Source organism: Euprymna scolopes, chromosome 12, assembly GCF_053919585.1.
Source record: "Euprymna scolopes isolate OS-2025 chromosome 12, ASM5391958v1, whole genome shotgun sequence".
In the NCBI taxonomy this organism is placed as follows: domain Eukaryota; kingdom Metazoa; phylum Mollusca; class Cephalopoda; order Sepiida; family Sepiolidae; genus Euprymna; species Euprymna scolopes.
This window is the reverse complement of record NC_136493.1, coordinates 65,179,458-65,197,107: the sequence shown is the minus strand read 5'-3', so window position 1 is coordinate 65,197,107 and position 17,650 is coordinate 65,179,458. Positions and strand designations below refer to the sequence as shown.

Sequence of the window (17,650 nt, the reverse complement as noted above, 5' to 3'; positions counted from 1 at the left end):
TTTATTAACTGATAGTGCTCAAAATGAATTAAATTTATATGGTATTTATTTTTTTTATAATGTTCTCAGTTGAACAACGATGATTTATTAATGTGGGGAGGGGATGTTAGCTATTCCTACTCCTACACGGAAATTACTAAGCAAAGAAAATCTCAGCGAATTTGAATAAATCTAAAATTCTGTTTCATACTAAAATATATACACAGCAAACTTTTATATGTAGCTTTTGTTTAAAAGGCTATACTGATCAAATAAATGAAATTCTATGTATAAGTACATCTAAAATTATGGTTGGTAACTGGTAAAAATCCTATTTCAAACTGAAGACTAAATAATGAATGAACAGTGTCTTTTTAATGACAACTCATGAAAATGATCTTTCAAACTTAAACTTGAGCGATGAACAAATATTTAGTATTTTTTCCTTGAATTTCATATATTTTGTGAGTTGAGTGGAAACGTATCTTATATCGAAACGTTTTGTAAAGAGATTTTGTGGTTTTTACATGTATTCTTACATGATTTATACATGGCTACTCTCATCCTCCCTCTCTACTGTTCTGATTAACATAAACTATTTTCTGATAAAATTCCAGATGCCATTATCGCTGCACCTTATGAGAATGATGGGTCTGGCACGATTTATATCTTCAATGGACATCAATTTGGTCTTTATGAAACTTTCTCTCAAAAGATTCAAGGCAAAGATTTACGAGCAACCAATGTGAAATCCTTTGGGATTTCTTTCTCTCGCGCAACAGATATTGATGCTAATAGTTATCCAGGTAATAAATCCTTTTCTACACATATTCTATCTTCACACACAACAAATACAGACATTCACAGATGAGTGGGTTTATGTCAGGGGTTCCTCATAGTGTATTATTCCCTTCCTGGAAAACAACTAGAAAGGGGGCTTGCTGACCTTGAATTGACTGCATGTTTGAGCTATATGGAATTTAAACTTCACTGGTGCTAGTATGGAAGAGCGAGGTATAATTTTTTTACAAGGTAGTCACCACTTATCAAGGCCCGGAAGCCACTCGGGGATAAGGGTTATTGTGTGTAGAGTATGTTAGTTTTGGAGATCTGATAATGTGTCTTACTTAAGGAGGCGGTTCATCAGAAATTTGTTCACATTGGACTTGAAGACATCCAGGTTGTAGTCAGGTGGGAAACAGGCAACCGGAACAGAGTTCCACAGGCGTGCACTTCTAAGAAAGAAGCTTTGTTCATGGAATCTACGTTTTGATTGTGGCACAGATGAAGAGTGGGGAAAATTTTTGACAGTGGTTTCAGCTAGACGGGTGTTTTTCATGAAAGAAAGTTATTAAAATTTGAGTCGTAAATATTGGTTGAAAATTATCTCACTTGGATATATGTACCTTTCGTTTTAACATAAAAGGACACTTTTGGTGTGAGACGTTGTAATCTTGCTTAACCAACATGGTAATAAATTGAAAACAAGGTTCATCCTCTTTTTTCTTTTTTGGCATAATTTGCAAAAAACATCTGTCTTCCATCTTGCTTTTAAGCATGCCTTTCAAGCCTTAATAGATTAGGTTATTTTTCTGATTGAGTTACCTGCCCTCAAACTCTGGTTAAAGAATTAAATGACGTTGACATTGTGTTCCATTACCATTAAAATATGGTTGTAGAGTTGAATGTAATAATCAAAGAGGAAAGCATCCCCGTGTGTGTGTGTCGTGCGCTCATACAACTTACCTTCGGATGGGATCTGAGAGAAAGAGAAATTAAAGATGGCAGCCATGGACTTATAAGGTGTAGTCTCATGGAATCTCACGATATCTCATCTTCCACTGCACATATATATAAATGGAATGGCGTCAGTTTTCTGATAAAATGTCTGTTGGCAGAGGCAGTGGTGAGAGACGTGCTGGAAGTTGAGAGAGAAAGTTGTCAGTGACGAATTCTTGCTGGAGTTTTGCGCATTGTATTTGGTTTATTCTGTTTTGATGTTTACCAGCCCATTTAACATCAATGGTTTAATTGAATAAACCAGTTTTCAGACTATAGTAAATGAACTAGGTAATTAGGTAATAAATGAATCAGACAATTCACATCTCCCATCGATACCAAAATTCCATGTAAATAATATATATATACACTACCACAATGCTAAAATTTCTTGCCGTATGTGTTTCTTATTTTAATAAGAACAATTGTAATTTTTGTTAGGATTCAGTTCTGAGTTATTTTCTTGCGTACATGTTTTTATTACATCTCTCTAACCTCCAATTAATCCATGAAATAAATAACTTAAATCTATATGGTGACATAAATAAATTAAATCTATATGGTGACATAAATAACTTAAATCTATATGGTGACATAAATAAATTAAATCTATATGGTGACATAAATAAATTAAATCTATATGGTGACATAAATAAATTAAATCTATATGGTGACATACACAAATTAAATCTATATGGTGACAAAAACAAATTAAATATATATGGTGACATAAATAAATTAAATCTATATGGTGACATAAATAAATTAAATCTATATGGTGACATAAATAAATTAAATCTATATGGTGACATAAATAAATTAAATCTATATGGTGACATAAATAAATTAAATCTATATTGTGACATAAATAACTTAAATCTATATGGTGACATAAATAACTTAAATCTATATGGTGACATAAATAACTTAAATCTATATGGTGACATAAATAAATTAAATCTATATGGTGACATAAATAAATTAAATCTATATAGTGACATATATAACTTAAATCTATATGGTGACATAAATAACTTAAATCTATATAGTGACATAAATAACTTAAATCTATATGCTGACATAAATAACTTAAATCTATATGGTGACATAAACAACTTAAATCTTTATGGTGACATATATAACTTAAATCTATATGGTGACATAAATAAATTAAATCTATATGGTGACATAAATAACTTAAATCTATATGGTGACATAAATAACTTAAATCTATATGGTGACATAAATAACTTAAATCTATATAGTGACATAAATAACTTAAATCTATATAGTGACATAAATAACTTAAATCTATATGGTGACATAAATAACTTAAATCTATATGGTGACATAAATAAATTAAATCTATATAGTGACATAAATAACTTAAATCTATATAGTGACATAAATAACTTAAATCATATCTAGTGACATAAATAACTTAAATCTATATGGTGACATAAATAACTTAAATCTATATGGTAACATAAATAACTTAAATCTATATGGTGACATAAATAAATTAAATCTATATGGTGACATAAATAAATTAAATCTATATAGTGACATAAATAACTTAAATCTATATAGTGACATAAATAACTTAAATCATATATAGTGACATAAATAACTTAAATCTATATGGTGACATAAATAACTTAAATCTATATGGTGACATAAATAACTTAAATCTATATGGTGACATAAATAACTTAAATCTATATGCTGACATAAATAAATTAAATCTATATGCTGACATAAATAACTTAAATCTATATAGTGACATAAATAACTTAAATCTATATAGTGACATAAATAACTTAAATCTATATGGTGACATAATTAACTTAAATCTATATGGTGACATAAATAAATTAAATCTATATAGTGACATAAATAACTTAAATCTATATGGTGACATAAATAACTTAAATCATATATAGTGACATAAATAACTTAAATCTATATGGTGACATAAATAACTTAAATCTATATGGTGACATAAATAACTTAAATCTATATGGTGACATAAATAACTTAAATCTATATAGTGACATGAATAACTTACATCTATATAGTGACATAAAACACTTACATCTATATGCTGACATAAATAACTAAAATCTATATGGTGACATAAATAAATTAAATCTATATGGTGACATAAATAAATTAAATCTATATGGTGACATAAATAAATTAAATCTATATGGTGACATAAATAAATTAAATCTATATAGTGACATAAATAAATTAAATCTATATGGTGACATAAATAACTTAAATCTATATGGTGACATAAATAACTTAAATCTATATAGTGACATAAATAACTTAAATCTATATGCTGACATAAATAACTTAAATCTATATAGTGACATAAATAACTTAAATCTATATAGTGACATAAATAAATTAAATCTATATAGTGACATAAATAACTTAAATCTATATGGTGACATAAATAACTTAAATCTATATGGTGACATAAATAACTTAAATCTATATGGTGACATAAATAACTTAAATCTATATGGTGACATAAATAACTTAAATCTATATAGTGACATAAATAACTTAAATCTATATAGTGACATAAATAACTTAAATCTATATGGTGACATAAATAACTTAAATCTATATGGTGACATAAATAACTTAAATCTATATAGTGACATAAATAACTTAAATCTATATGCTGACATAAATAACTTAAATCGATATGGTGACATAAATAACTTAAATCTATATGGTGACATAAATAACTTAAATCTATATGGTGACAAAAATAACTTAAATCTATATGGTGACATAAATAACTTAAATCTATATAGCGACATAAATAAATTAAATGTATATAGTGACATAAATAACTTTAATCTATATAGTGACATAAATAACTTAAATCTATATGGTGACATAAATAACTTAAATCTATATGGTGACATAAATAACTTTAATCTATATAGTGACATAAATAAATTAAATCTATATAGTGACATAAATAACTTAAATCTATATGGTGACATAAATAACTTAAATCTATATGGTGACATAAATAACTTAAATCCATATGGTGACATAAATAAATTAAATCCATATGGTGACATAAATAAATTAAATCTATATGGTGACATAAATAAATTAAATCTATATATTGACATAAAAAACTTAAATCTATATGGTGACATAAATAACTTAAATCTATATGGTGACATAAATAACTTAAATCTATATGCTGACATAAATAAATTAAATCCATATGGTGACATAAATAAATTAAATCTATATGGTGACATAAATAACTTAAATCTATATAGTGACATAAATAACTTAAATCTATATGGTGACAAAAATAACTTAAATCTATATATTGACATAAATAACTTCAATCTATATAGTGACATAAATAACTTAAATCTATATGCTGACATAAATAACTAAAATCTATATGCTGACATAAATAAATTAAATCCATATGGTGACATAAATAAATTAAATCTATATGGTGATATAAATAACTTAAATCTATATGGTGACACAAATAAATTAAATCTATATGGTGACATAAATAACTTAAATCTATATGGTGACATAAATAACTTAAATCTATATAGTGACATAAATAAATTAAATCTATATAGTGACATAAAAAACTTAAATCTATATGGTGACATATATAACTTAAATCTATATTGTGACATAAATAACTTAAATCTATATGGTGACATAAATAAATTAAATCTATATGGTGACATAAATAACTTAAATCTATATGGTGACATAAATAACTTAAATCTATATGGTGACATAAATAACTTAAATCTATATGGTGACATAAATAACTTAAATCTATATAGTGACATAAATAACTTAAATCTATATAGTGACATAAATAACTTAAATCTATATGGTGACATATATAACTTAAATCTATATGGTGACATAATTAAATTAAATCTATATGGTGACATAAATAACTTAAATCTGTATGGTGACATAAATAACTTAAATCTATATGGTGACATAAATAAATTAAATCTATATGGTGACATAAATAACTTAAATCTATATGGTGACATAAATAAATTAAATCTATATGGTGACATAAATAAATTAAATCTATATGGTGACATAAATAACTTAAATCTATATGCTGACATAAATAAATTAAATCCATATGGTGACATCAATAAATTAAATCTATATCGTGACATAAATAACTTAAATCTATATGGTGACATAAATAAATTAAATCTATATGGTGACATAAATAACTTAAATCTATATAGTGACATAAATAACTTAAATCTATATGCTGACACAAATAACTTAAATCTATATGGTGACATAAATACATTAAATCCATATGGTGACATAAATAAATTAAATCTATATGGTGACATGAATAACTTAAATCTATATGGTGACATAAATAACTTAAATCTATATGGTGACATAAATAAATTAAATCTATATGGTGACATAAATAAATTAAATCTATATAGTGACATAAATAACTTAAATCTATATGGTGACATATATAACTTAAATCTATATGGTGACATAAATAACTTAAATCTATATATTGACATAAATAGCTTAAATGTATATGGTGACATAAATAACTTAAATCTATATGGTGACATAAATAACTTAAATCTATATGGTGACATAAATAACTTAAATCTATATGGTGACATAAATAACTTAAATCTATATATTGACATAAATAACTTAAATGTATATGGTGACATAAATAACTTAAATCTATATGGTGACATAAATAACTTAAATCTATATGCTGACATAAATAAATTAAATCCATATGGTGACATAAATAAATTAAATCTATATGGTGACATAAATAACTTAAATCTATATAGTGACATAAATAACTTAAATCTATATGGTGACAAAAATAACTTAAATCTATATATTGACATAAATAAATTAAATCTATATGGTGACATAAATAAATTAAATCTATATAGTGACATAAATAACTTAAATCTATATGGTGACATAAATAACTTAAATCTATATGCTGACACAAATAACTTAAATCTATATGGTGACATAAATACATTAAATCCATATGGTGACATAAATAAATTAAATCTATATGGTGACATGAATAACTTAAATCTATATGGTGACATAAATAACTTAAATCTATATGGTGACATAAATAAATTAAATCTATATGGTGACATAAATAAATTAAATCTATATAGTGACATAAATAACTTTAATCTATATGGTGACATAAATAAATTAAATCTATATAGTGACATAAATAACTTAAATCTATATGGTGACATAAATAACTTAAATCTATATGGTGACATAAATAACTTAAATCCATATGGTGACATAAATAAATTAAATCCATATGGTGACATAAATAAATTAAATCTATATGGTGACATAAATAAATTAAATCTATATATTGACATAAAAAACTTAAATCTATATGGTGACATAAATAACTTAAATCTATATGGTGACATAAATAACTTAAATCTATATGCTGACATAAATAAATTAAATCCATATGGTGACATAAATAAATTAAATCTATATGGTGACATAAATAACTTAAATCTATATAGTGACATAAATAACTTAAATCTATATGGTGACAAAAATAACTTAAATCTATAAATTGACATAAATAACTTCAATCTATATAGTGACATAAATAACTTAAATCTATATGCTGACATAAATAACTAAAATCTATATGCTGACATAAATAAATTAAATCCATATGGTGACATAAATAAATTAAATCTATATGGTGATATAAATAACTTAAATCTATATGGTGACACAAATAAATTAAATCTATATGGTGACATAAATAACTTAAATCTATATGGTGACATAAATAACTTAAATCTATATAGTGACATAAATAAATTAAATCTATATAGTGACATAAAAAACTTAAATCTATATGGTGACATATATAACTTAAATCTATATTGTGACATAAATAACTTAAATCTATATGGTGACATAAATAAATTAAATCTATATGGTGACATAAATAACTTAAATCTATATGGTGACATAAATAACTTAAATCTATATGGTGACATAAATAACTTAAATCTATATGGTGACATAAATAACTTAAATCTATATAGTGACATAAATAACTTAAATCTATATAGTGACATAAATAACTTAAATCTATATGGTGACATATATAACTTAAATCTATATGGTGACATAATTAAATTAAATCTATATGGTGACATAAATAACTTAAATCTGTATGGTGACATAAATAACTTAAATCTATATGGTGACATAAATAAATTAAATCTATATGGTGACATAAATAACTTAAATCTATATGGTGACATAAATAACTTAAATCTATATGGTGACATAAATAACTTAAATCTATATGCTGACATAAATAACTTTAATCTATATGCTGACATAAATAAATTAAATCCATATGGTGACATCAATAAATTAAATCTATATCGTGACATAAATAACTTAAATCTATATGGTGACATTAATAACTTAAATCTATATGGTGACATAAATAAATTAAATCTATATGGTGACATAAATAAATTAAATCTATATGGTGACATAAATAACTTAAATCTATATGCTGACATAAATAAATTAAATCCATATGGTGACATCAATAAATTAAATCTATATCGTGACATAAATAACTTAAATCTATATGGTGACATAAATAACTTAAATCTATATGGTGACATAAATAACTTAAATCTATATAGTGACATAAATAACTTAAATCTATATGCTGACACAAATAACTTAAATCTATATGGTGACATAAATACATTAAATCCATATGGTGACATAAATAAATTAAATCTATATGGTGACATGAATAACTTAAATCTATATGGTGACATAAATAACTTAAATCTATATGGTGACATAAATAAATTAAATCTATATGGTGACATAAATAAATTAAATCTACATAGTGACATAAATAACTTAAATCTATATGGTGACATATATAACTTAAATCTATATGGTGACATAAATAACTTAAATCTATATATTGACATAAATAGCTTAAATGTATATGGTGACATAAATAACTTAAATCTATATGGTGACATAAATAACTTAAATCTATATGGTGACATAAATAACTTAAATCTATATGGTGACATAAATAACTTAAATCTATATATTGACATAAATAACTTAAATGTATATGGTGACATAAATAACTTAAATCTATATGGTGACATATATAACTTAAATCTATATATTGACATAAATAACTTAAATCTATATGGTGACATATATAACTTAAATCTATATGGTGACATAAATAAATTAAATCTATATATTGACATAAATAGCTTAAATGTATATGGTGACATAAATAACTTAAATCTATATGGTGACATAAATAAATTAAATCTATATGGTGACATAAATAACTTAAATCTATATGGTGACATAAATAACTTAAATCTATATGGTGACATAAATAACTTAAATCTATATGGTGACATAAATAACTTAAATCTATATAGTGACATAAATAACTTAAATCTATATAGTGACATAAATAACTTAAATCTATATGGTGACATATATAACTTAAATCTATATGGTTACATAAATAAATTAAATCTATATGGTGACATAAATAACTTAAATCTATATGGTGACATAAATAACTTAAATCTATATGGTGACATAAATAAATTAAATCTTTATGGTGACATAAATAACTTAAATCTATATGGTGACATAAATAAATTAAATCTATATGGTGACATAAATAAATTAAATCCATATGGTGACATAAATAAATTAAATCTATATGGTGACATAAATAACTTAAATCTATACGGTGACATAAATAAATTAAATCTATATGGTGACATAAATAACTTAAATCTATATGGTGACATAAAGAACTTAAATCTATATGGTGACATAAATAACTTAAATCTATATGGTACATAAATAACTTAAATCTATATGGTGACATAAATAACTTAAATCTATATGGTGACATAAATAACTTAAATCTATATGGTGACATAAATAAATTAAATCTATATAGTGACATAAATAAATTTAATCCATATGGTGACATAAATAAATTAAATCTATATCGTGACATAAATAACTTAAATCCATATGGTGACATAAATAAATTAAATCTATATCGTGACATAAATAACTTAAATCTATATGGTGACATAAATAAATTAAATCTATATGGTGACATAAATAAATTAAATCTATATAGTGACATAAATAAGTTAAATCTATATGGTGACATAAATACCTTAAATCTATATGGTGACATAAATAACTTAAATCTATATAGTGACATAAATAACTTAAATCTATATGCTGACATAAATAACTTAAATCTATATGGTGACATAAATAACTTAAATCTATATGGTGACATAAATAACTTAAATCTATATGGTGACATAAATAACTTAAATCTGGTGCCGGGAAAACTCGTCCCGGGAAAACTCGTCTCTGGAAAACTCGTCTCGGGAAAACTCGTCCCCTTTCGCTAGGTAGGAAAACTGGTCCCTTATTGAATAAATATCGATTGAAAACACATTTTATGATCGTTCTTGAAGGAGATATTGTTTTTTAAAATAAACTATAGCCCCCCCCCATAATATTTTTAAAAAAATATTTTGACTTGTTTAATGTTTTTTTTGTGTTTTTAATAAAAGCGTTTATTATGTTCATAAACGAGACCGCATATTTTTTTTATATTAATATAAAAAGAATTTACTTATATACTGTTGTTTATAAAAGGGTAAAATCGATTTTTCTACCTCGCCGACTATGTTGTTTATTTAATTTATTTGGAATCGTTTATTTGGTAAAGAAAAAAAAAACAGAAAACAAACAAAAAACATGTCGGTCGAGTCGAGTGTTACGGGAGAACGAGAAATAATGCCCGGTATATTAGGGGGTCTTGATAATCGTTAAAAAATAGAAAATTAAAGAAATTACTGAGGGAGATTTGGTTTTAAAAAGAAAATAATAAATTTTAATATTTTTAAAAATATAATTTAGAGAGAGAGGGGGGGGATAAAACCTATATCTCCCTTCGAAAAGCAACCAACAAAAAATGAAATTAAAAAGATTCTTGATAAACGATAGCGGAGTTTTCAATAAAATTGATTAATAAATTTATTTAGTGATTACTTTCTCTCTTAATGATTGATTTTAGAATTTTGAAGTAAAAATTAAAAAAATTAAAAATGAGTTAACGAGAGATTGTTTGCACATGGCATCTCTCGCGCCAAAAAAATATTTCGCTTTTAATTTATTAGTTAATTTTTGCAAAATTTGACAGGACGACAATAACTGTTGATAATTGATAAAATCATAATTTTAAATAACGCATGAGTGCATTTGGTATGACAGAAAACAAAAACATAACAACAAAAAACTATCATAATTAAAAAAACAAAACCAAAAGCGTAACGAAGAATCGAATCGCTCCCTGTTTTTTAATTTTTGGGTTTTGTTTTTTTTATTTTTTTTATGACTCCAAAAAACATCGTTAAAATAAGAACAAAAAAAAAATTTGTAATTAACTTTGTATAAACATAATAAACGCTTTAAAATAAGTTAAATCACTAAGAACTTAGCCAGTTAGGTAGAAAACGGACACTTAGAAAATCGATTTTATTTAAAAAAAAAAAATAAAAAATAAAAAACATTCCACAAGTAAAAATATTTTTTAAAAAATATTATGGGGGGGGGGCTATAGTTTATTTTAAAAAACAATATCGCCTTCAAGAACGATCATAAAATGTGTTTTCAATCGATATTTATTCAATAATGGACCAGTTTTCCTACCTAGCGAAAGGGGCCGAGTTTTCCCGAGACGAGTTTTCCGGAGACGAGTTTTCCCGAGACGAGTTTTCCCGAGACGAGTTTTCCCGGGACGAGTTTTCCTAAATTCCTTCAATCTATATAGTGACATAAATAACTTAAATCTATATGGTGACATAAATACCTTAAATCTATATAGCGACATAAATAAATTAAATCTACATAGTGACATAAATAACTTTAATCTATATAGTGACATAAATAACTTAAATCTATATAGTGACATAAAAAAATTAAATCTATATGGTGACATAAATAACTTAAATCTATATGGTGACATAAATAACTTAAATTTATATAGTGACATAAATAAATTAAATCTATATAGTGACATAAATAACTTAAATCTATATGGTGACATAAATAACTTAAATCTATATGGTGACATAAATAACTTAAATCCATATGGTGACATAAATAAATTAAATCCATATGGTGACATAAAAAAATTAAATCTATATGGTGACATAAATAACTTAAATCCATATGGTGACATAAATAAATTAAATCCATATGGTGACATAAAAAAATTAAATCTATATGGTGACATAAATAAATTAAATCTATATCGTGACATAAATAACTTTAATCTATATGGTGACATAAATAACTTAAATCTATATGGTGACATAAATAACTTAAATCTATATAGTGACATAAATAACTTAAATCTATATGCTGACACAACTAACTTAAATCTATATGGTGACATAACTAAATTAAATCTATATGGTGACATAAATAAATTAAATCTATATGGTGACATGAATAACTGTAATCTATATAGTGACATAAATAAATTAAATCTATATGGTGACATAAATAAATTAAATCTATATGGTGACATAAATAACTTAAATCTATATAGTGACATAAATAACTTAAATCTATATGGTGACATATATAACTTAAATCTATATGGTGACATAAATAACTTAAATCTATATGGTGACATAAATAACTTAAATCTATATGGTGACATAAATAACTTAAATCTATCTGGTGACATAAATAACTTAAATCTATATGGTGACATAAATAACTTAAATCTATATGGTGACATAAAAACTTACATCTATATGGTGACATAAATAAATTAAATCCATATGGTGACATAAATAAATTAAATCTATATGGTGACATAAATAACATAAATCTATATGGTGACATAAATAAATTAAATCTATATAGTGACATAAATAACTTAAATCTATATGGTGACATAAAGAACTTAAATCTATATGGTGACATAAATAACTTAAATCTGTATGGTGACATAAATAACTTAAATCTATATGGTGATAAATAACTTAAATCTATATGGTGACATAAATAAATTAAATCTGTATGGTGACATAAATAAATTAAATCTATATAGTGACATAAATAAATTAAATCCATATGGTGACATAAATAAATTAAATCTATATCGTGACATAAATAACTTAAATCCATATGGTGACATAAATAAATTAAATCTGTATGGTGACATAAATAAATTAAATCTATATCGTGACATAAATAACTTAACTCTATATGGTGACCTAAATAAATTAAATCTATATGGTGACACAAATAAATTAAATCTATATAGTGACATAAATAACTTAAATCTATATGCTGACATAAATAAATTAAATCTATATGGTGACATGAATAACTGTAATCTATATGTTGACATAAATAAATTAAATCTATATGGTGACATAAATAAATTAAATCTTTATGGTGACATAAATAACTTAAATCTATATAGTGACATAAATAACTTAAATCTATATGGTGACATATATAACTTAAATCTATATGGTGACATAAATAACTTAAATCTATATGGTGACATAAATAACTTAAATCTATATGGTGACATAAATAACTTAAATCTATCTGGTGACATAAATAACTTAAATCTATATGGTGACATAAATAAATTAAATCTATATGGTGACATAAAAACTTAAATCTATATGGTGACATAAATAACTTAAATCCATATGGTGACATAAATAAATTAAATCTATATGGTGACATAAATAACATAAATCTATATGGTGACATAAATAAATTAAATCTATATGGTGACATAAATAACTTAAATCTATATGGTGACATAAATAACTTAAATCTATATGGTGATAAATAACTTAAATCTATATGGTGACATAAATAAATTAAATCTATATGGTGACATAAATAAATTAAATCTATATAGTGACATAAATAAATTAAATCCATATGGTGACATAAATAAATTAAATCTATATCGTGACATAAATAACTTAAATCCATATGGTGACATAAATAAATTAAATCTATATCGTGACATAAATAACTTAAATCCATATGGTGACATAAATAAATTAAATCTGTATGGTGACATAAATAACTTAAATCTATCTGGTGACATAAGTAAATTAAATCTATATGGTGACATAAATAAATTAAATCTATATAGTGACATAAATAAATTAAATCTATATGGTGACATAAATAACTTAAATCTATATGGTGACATAAATAACTTAAATCTATATAGTGACATAAATAACTTAAATCTATATGCTGACATAAACAACTTAAATCTATATGGTGACATAAATAACTTAAATCTATATGGTGACATAAATAACTTAAATCTATATGGTGACATAAATAACTTAAATCTATATGGTGACATAAATAACTTAAATCTATATAGTGACATAAATAACTTAAATCTATATGGTGACATAAATAAATTAAATATATATGGTGACATAAATAAATTACATCTATATGGTGACATAAATAACTTAAATCTATATGGTGACATAAATAACTTAAATCTATATAGTGACATAAATAAATTAAATATATATGGTGACATAAATAAATTACATCTATATGGTGACATAAATAACTTAAATCTATATGGTGACATAAATAACTTAAATCTATATAGTGACATAAATAAATTAAATCTATATGGTGACATAAATAACTTCAATCTATATGGTGACATAAATAACTTAAATCTATATACTGACATAAATACCTTAAATCTATATAGTGACATAAATAACTTAAATCTATATGGTGACATAAATAACTTAAATCTATATGGTGACATAAATAACTTAAATCCATATGGTGACATAAATAAATTAAATCTATATGGTGACATAAATAACTTAAATCTATATAGCGACATAAATAAATTAAATCTATATAGTGACATAAATAACTTTAATCTATATAGTGACACAAATAACTTAAATCTATATAGTGACATAAATAACTTAAATCTATATGGTGACATAAATAACTTAAATCTATATAGTGACATAAATAAATTAAATCTATATAGTGACATAAATAACTTAAATCTATATGGTGACATAAATAACTTAAATCTATATGGTGACATAAATAACTTCAATCCGTATGGTGACATAAATAAATTAAATCCATATGGTGAAATAAAAAGATGAAATCTATCTGGTGACATAAATAAATTAAATCTATATATTGACATAAATAGCTTAAATGTATATGGTGACATAAATAACTTAAATCTATATGGTGACATAAATAACTTAAATCTATATGGTGACATAAATAACTTAAATCTATATGGTGACATAAATAACTTAAATCTATATGCTGACATAAATAACTTAAATCTATATGCTGACATAACTAAATTAAATCCATATGGTGACATAAATAAATTAAATCTATATCGTGACATAAATAACTTAAATCTATATGGTGACATAAATAACTTAAATCTATATGGTGACATAAATAACTTAAATCTATATAGTGACATAAATAACTTAAATCTATATTCTGACACAAATAACTTAAATCTATATGGTGACATAAATAACTTAAATCTATATGGTGACATAAATAAATTAAATCTATATGGTGACATGAATAACTGTAATCTATATGGTGACATAAATAAATTAAATCTATATGGTGACATAAATAAATTAAATCTATATGGTGACATAAATAACTTAAATCTATATAGTGACATAAATAACTTAAATCTATATGGTGACATATATAACTTAAATCTATATGGTGACATAAATAACTTAAATCTATATGGTGACATAAATAACTTAAATCTATATGGTGACATAAATAACTTAAATCTATCTGGTGACATAAATAACTTAAATCTATATGGTGACATAAATAAATTAAATCTATATGGTGACATAAAAACTTAAATCTATATGGTGACATAAATAAATTAAATCCATATGGTGACATAAATAAATTAAATCTATATAGTGACATAAATAACATAAATCTTTATGGTGACATAAATAAATTAAATCTATATGGTGACATAAAGAACTTAAATCTATATGGTGACATAAATAACTTAAATCTATATGGTGACATAAATAACTTAAATCTATATGGTGATAAATAACTTAAATCTATATGGTGACATAAATAAATTAAATCCATATGGTGACATAAATAAATTAAATCTATATCGTGACATAAATAACTTAAATCCATATGGTGACATAAATAAATTAAAACTATATCGTGACATAAATAACTTAACTCTATATGGTGACATAAATAAATTAAATCTAGATGGTGACATAAATAAATTAAATCTATATAGTGACATAAATAAATTAAATCTATATGGTGACATAAATAACTAAAATCTATATGGTGACATAAATAACTTAAATCTATATAGTGACATAAATAACTTAAATCTATATGCTGACATAAATAACTTAAATCTATATGGTGACATAAATAACTTAAATCTATATGGTGACATAAATAACTTAAATCTATATGGTGACATAAATAACTTAAATCAATATGGTGACATAAATAACTTAAATCTATATAGTGACATAAATAACTAAAATCTATATGGTGACATAAATAAATTAAATATATATGGTGATATAAATAAATTAAATCTATATGGTGACATAAATAAATTACATCTATATGGTGACATAAATAACTTAAATCTATATGGTGACATAAATAACTTAAATCTATATAGTGACATAAATAAATTAAATCTATATGGTGACATAAATAACTTCAATCTATATGGTGACATAAATAACTTAAATCTATATACTGACAGAAATACCTTAAATCTATATAGTGACATAAATAACTTAAATCTATATGGTGACATAAATAACTTAAATCTATATGGTGACATAAATAACTTACATCCATATGGTGACATAAATAAATTAAATCTATATGGTGACATAAATACCTTAAATCTATATAGCGACATAAATAAATTAAATCTACATAGTGACATAAATAACTTTAATCTATATAGTGAAATAAATAACTTAAATCTATATAGTGACATAAATAAATTAAATCTATATGGTGACATAAATAACTTAAATCTATATGGTGACATAAATAACTTAAATTTATATAGTGACATAAATAAATTAAATCTATATAGTGACATAAATAACTTAAATCTATATGGTGACATAAATAACTTAAATCTATATGGTGACATAAATAACTTAAATCCATATGGTGACATAAATAAATAAAATCCATATGGTGACATAAAAAAATTAAATCTATATGGTGACATAAATAACTTAAATCCATATGGTGACATAAATAAATTAAATCCATATGGTGACATAAAAAAATTAAATCTATATGGTGACATAAATAAATTAAATCTATATATTGACATAAATAACTTTAATCTATATGGTGACATAAATAACTTAAATCCATATGGTGACATAAATAACTTAAATCTATATGCTGACATAAATAAATTAAATCTATATGCTGACACAAATAAATTAAATCCATATGGTGACATAAATAAATTAAATCTATATGGTGACATAAAAAAATTAAATCTATATAGTGACATAAATAACTTAAATCTATATGGTGACATAAATAACTTAAATCTATATGGTGACATAAATAACTT

At 23.3% G+C, this 17,650-nt stretch overlaps 1 protein-coding gene across 13 annotated transcripts in view; it reads left to right on the top strand.

The window, feature by feature from the left end:
• The window catches only part of LOC145291306 (integrin alpha-9-like), a 971,358-nt gene that overhangs the window by 564,094 nt on the left and 389,614 nt on the right, over positions 1-17,650 (top strand). For 9 of the 13 annotated variants that reach the window (XM_080137006.1, XM_080137005.1, XM_080137003.1 and 6 more), the window contains one exon: positions 597-785. The exons of the other annotated variants lie outside the window; for them this stretch is intronic. In XM_080137006.1, coding sequence (XP_079993132.1) covers positions 597-785 — 189 coding nt within the window. The remainder of the gene's footprint in view (positions 1-596; positions 786-17,650) is intronic. 13 annotated transcript variants of the gene reach the window in all.